Source organism: Larimichthys crocea, chromosome XII (assembly GCF_000972845.2).
Source record: "Larimichthys crocea isolate SSNF chromosome XII, L_crocea_2.0, whole genome shotgun sequence".
Taxonomy (NCBI): domain Eukaryota; kingdom Metazoa; phylum Chordata; class Actinopteri; family Sciaenidae; genus Larimichthys; species Larimichthys crocea.
This window is the reverse complement of record NC_040022.1, coordinates 17,788,778-17,793,208: the sequence shown is the minus strand read 5'-3', so window position 1 is coordinate 17,793,208 and position 4,431 is coordinate 17,788,778. Positions and strand designations below refer to the sequence as shown.

The following is a 4,431-nucleotide window of genomic DNA, read 5'->3' as shown; positions in this document are numbered from 1 at the left end:
TGTGTGTGTGTGTGCGTGTGTGGAAAAGAAGCGGGGGAGTGGAGGGAGCAGTTCAGACCGGCTTGCGCAAAAGATTGCATGCCAGTGCCTCATTTACAAAACTTTCCAAACAGTTCCAGTCATGTGTTGTTCAGAGAGCTTCACCACATATTCACACAAATAACACCTGATCGAACATCTTCTGTTATGAATATTTTGTGCAATGCATTATGCTAAATATGGTCATTGTGTGTCCATATTCTCTCTATTAACCGTGCAACGTGTGTCACATGCTCTAGTCTGTCACATGACTCTAGGAAGTCAGCTGGTGAAAAGGCCAAACCAAACTGTCCAACAAATCACCGAGAATCGGTGAAAAGGGAACCTGTTTGGATGAATGAACATGGTCCTGCTGACCGAGGCAGAAGCCCGTGCGCTGAGGATTATTGTTCTCTTCAGCTCAGAGATGGCGCTGAGGCCACAGAGGCCAACATGACCTCTATGATCCGCACGTGACTCCGCTTTACAACTGCCAGTGCTAAAGGTCAGAAATCAGCTCGGCTTTGCTAAAATTTCCAGAAATGAAAAAAGCGTGCAAGTCTGTCTCCAAAAAAGAAAAATACTTTTTATTGACAGCAATACATAAGTGTTCAGATTTAGCAAATAGTTAAGGTAAAAAATGAAACATAAATACACTTAAATATCATTAGAAATAACTTAAATTGTAACAAATGAATTATTTTACTTGTGGCAAAAAACCAGCTGGCGTAGGAAACACTAAATACACAGAATGTCTTCACTGGATGTGCAGCCCTTCCCTTTTTAAATCATGACAACGTCAACGTTAACAATTGAAATCAAGTGAAGTGAAAGTGAAATTGCAAAAAAGTCCAGTGTTTCAACAAGTGCTTTGTTTCTGCAGAGAGAGGCCGAGGCCTTGGTCCACTCAACAGCTCCATTTTCGTTTTTTTCTCCCCACTTTTCTGACTCGGCACAGAGGCTTTACCACACATACATGATACAGTCCTTCTGTACAGTGTCCGGCATCACATTAAAAAGCACACACACATGCTTTCTCTTTTTGAATTTCCACCTGTGTGACGATACAAGTGCCTCGCCATCTCATCTCGGTTGCAAAGGCTGACAGACGCGACTCAAACAGTCCTGTCCAAAGAAGAAATCCATCCCCCGGCTCTTTTTTTTTTTTTTTAACAACTCTTTTAAATACACCCCATGTAGACGGCGGAGTTGTGGTTTTGTTTCCTCCAAAAATGTTCTCTCCCCATCAGCAGTGCTTTGGAATTTGATCTCTGGGTGGTAATGTGTCCATCAGGGTTCACACCACACTTCCTGTGCAGATTAAGAGTCCTTTCACAGGTTTTTGTGGCGAAAAGTTCATCGTTCAGGCAGGTTGATGATGGGTACCCACTGGTCCATACAGCGGCTCTCTCTGCAGAATCGGTTCACTTTGCTCAGAGCGGGGTCCTTCCACGATGTCGACTGTGGACTCTGAAACATTAATAAAAAGATAATCAGTGATTGGAATGCATTTATAGCCATTTACATGGTTATCGCACTGAGCTACAAATAGCTCCTGTGTGCGTGTGCAAATTGAAGGTATTTCCCCTCTGAATTCCTGACAAGTCATGTGAGGGAGGAGTCACACACACATGTTTACCGAATGCACAAGAACAAGTACTGGCAAGTTCTTCCTCGAAACAAGAGTTTCACTCACATGCACATGTCTCAACATCCTGAGTAAAATCACAACATCACAAGATTGATTTAAAAACACGAAGAAAAGATACTTACAGTAACGAGGACACAGTGTAGGTCCAGAGGTTCACCCCCACTCTGTTTTCCACCTCCTCCACCACCACCACCCAGTATTTCTGCCAGGCGCCGGGTGTTGTTGACTCTCAGGATGTTGATGTCATTCTCACAGCAGAAAGCCTGAATGAGGGTGAAGTGGATCTGCAAGGCGACGTCTTTGACATCTTCGTCGTCGGTGGCCAGGATGCACAGAACCACATTGTCAGGGTCTCTGAGGGGAGAAAAGAGAACAGACTCTTAGTCTTTTTTCTACTTTTAAAGGAAGCAGAGACATACATGTGTGCTTTAGAGGATGTGTGAGACATCTCCAGATGTCAGTAGCAGACATAACCTTGTACTTACACATTGAGTGATTTGGCAGCCTCGTAGACTCCCACTGTTATGCAGCCCTGTGGTAAGGCAGAGGTGAGGACTTCTTCCAAAGCTTTCGCCACTGAATCCATTCTGCAACACACACACACACACACACAGACAGACACTTTAATGTTAACATCGTTACAGCTGATCCACCCTGCAGCTAGCCGGGCTGCTAGCTTCACCAACCCGGCACGAGTACAAATGACAGATCGGGTGCACAGGTTGGTGTCGCCACGTATTAAAAAAAAAAAAAAAAGCTCACTGTTAACAAATGTGCGGTTGGAGAGATTTTTCTGACAGCTGCGGGAAAGTACAGCGACACATTTAAAGCAGCTTTCCGGGTAGTTTTGAACCTTTAACCAACATTAGCTCGTTATCGAAACGTGGGCTCACGACATGGTCGGTTAGCCGATTAAACGCAGTTTTTAATAAACATTTATCAGCCATAAACACGCTGCAAATGAGTAGCCAGAGCTTTGAGATGAACTCTATGCATTAATCTGTGCATTGCATGCACGCACAGCTCTATATGCACCTGTAATAATAAGTAACAAAAGTCATTATTTACCTTTCTTGAGAGTAATCCCCACTTAGTTCCTCAAATGTCATGTTGTACATAAAATCCAAATCCGCCTCAGAGCAAAGGGTAAAACAGTAACGCCGAGTTATCCTCGTATCTTCTCGACTAAACGCACACTTTATCTGTAGTCCACTGTATGCTGCAACTGAGAGATAAATCTGGCAACTTCACATTAAAACGGAGTGGGACAAAGCCGGAGTGGGGGGACATTTGCATATCCGAGCTCATTGGTGGTATGCTAATGAGCTCAAGACCGGGTTGGATGGACCCGCAGCAACAGGCGTGTCTGTCTCCAACCGGGTTACTACCGTAACTACAGCTGCCTGCTGGCCTCTAACATTTGGGCTTTAAATAAAAATACATTCAGTTGCATGTTTACAACTCACCTGCAGCCATGTTGTGTACCGTAGCATGAACCGCAACGTGCTAACATCTCCAACTTTGATACAAACACCTCTGTTTACACCACAATAACGTTTCTGTTAATGTAACAACAACCCGTAAACAAGCAGCAGTGTATGTTTAAAGTGCTGTATGTCGCTCAGAGTGAATTCATCTGTTTTTATGTCAAATAAAGTGATGAATGAGTTGCAGAGCTCACCCTCGCTGCCGGACAGGACAGGGCAGGTTTCAGGACAACTGCATAGCAACGGGACGCTCCTGAGGATGGATACCGGCTTCTGATTGGTCCGCTGCGGAGCGTGCGAAAAGGCACCGAAACCGCGCGCGAGATCCAAAGGACTGGCGCGAGAAAGACAGGAGCGTGGAGCCAGAGCAGGTAACACACCTGAGATATGGCTGCTCACTGTGTCCTTTATTTAATGCTGTTTTAATTCAGGTTTACATTCACATACTAAAGTTAAGGTAATATCAAACTTTGTTGCACTTCTTTTACACACTGTGGCTGCAACACAAGAACCTCCCTTCAGGCATCAATAGTTTTAAAAAGTTATCTATCTATCTATCTATCTATCTATCTATCTATCTATCTATCTATCTATCTATCTATCTATCTATCTATCTTACATTCAGCAGCCAAAAGTAAGTACAGATGCATATATATACATTATCATATACAGTAAGCAAAAAATAAACAACCTAAAGTTATTAAATAGTATATAACAAGAGCAACAACAATAATAATAATGGGTGGCACACACACAAACACTGTTGCTTCACAGCAAAACAGTACCTTTTCAAACCCTGCTGGGGTCTTTCTGTGTGGGTTTCATCTAGGTACTCGGCTTCCTCCCACAGTCCATAGACATGCAGGTTAATCGGTGACTTTGTAGGTGTGAGTGGTTGTTTCTCTCTATGTGCCCTGTAATGAGCTGGCGACTTGTCCAGGGGTCCAGGGTCCATGGATAGGCACCAGCCCCAAAGAGACCCTGATGAGGAGAAGCGGTTACAGGAAATGGATGGATATTAACATAACTTTATTAAGGTCACTGATAGAAAATGTCCATAGATATAGTGTGTATATACTGTAAATACACAGCAACACACATGCAGCTTTATACTAAAAAGACACAAATCAACTAACCAGCACCAGCAGCTTCACAGTGAAAACCTGGCTGAACTCAGCTCAGGGTTGGTTGACACCACAGTAATCCCATTTTGTGAACGAGCAGTCTGCACATATTATCTGTATGTGAGGTTTTGTGTTATTGCAGAGCAGGTTG

The 4,431-nt window shown here is 43.6% G+C and overlaps 1 protein-coding gene across 2 annotated transcripts; it reads right to left on the bottom strand.

The window, feature by feature from the left end:
• Nucleotides 1-582: 582 nt before the first annotated feature.
• gadd45aa (growth arrest and DNA-damage-inducible, alpha, a) lies at nucleotides 583-3,474 on the bottom strand. Of its 2 annotated transcripts, none has more exons than XM_027285973.1 (4): nucleotides 3,351-3,474; nucleotides 2,155-2,256; nucleotides 1,792-2,023; nucleotides 583-1,488 (listed from the first exon to the last, which is right to left on the bottom strand). In XM_027285973.1, exons 2-4 carry the CDS (start codon nucleotides 2,253-2,255, stop codon nucleotides 1,375-1,377), a joined length of 447 nt encoding a protein of 148 aa, XP_027141774.1. In that variant the 5' UTR covers nucleotide 2,256; nucleotides 3,351-3,474; the 3' UTR covers nucleotides 583-1,374. The 2 variants fall into 2 exon arrangements, with proteins under 2 accessions (XP_027141774.1, XP_010731652.1); XM_010733350.3 differs by lacking the exon at nucleotides 3,351-3,474 and adding an exon at nucleotides 2,738-2,911.
• Between the last annotated feature and the right edge of the window lie 957 nt (nucleotides 3,475-4,431).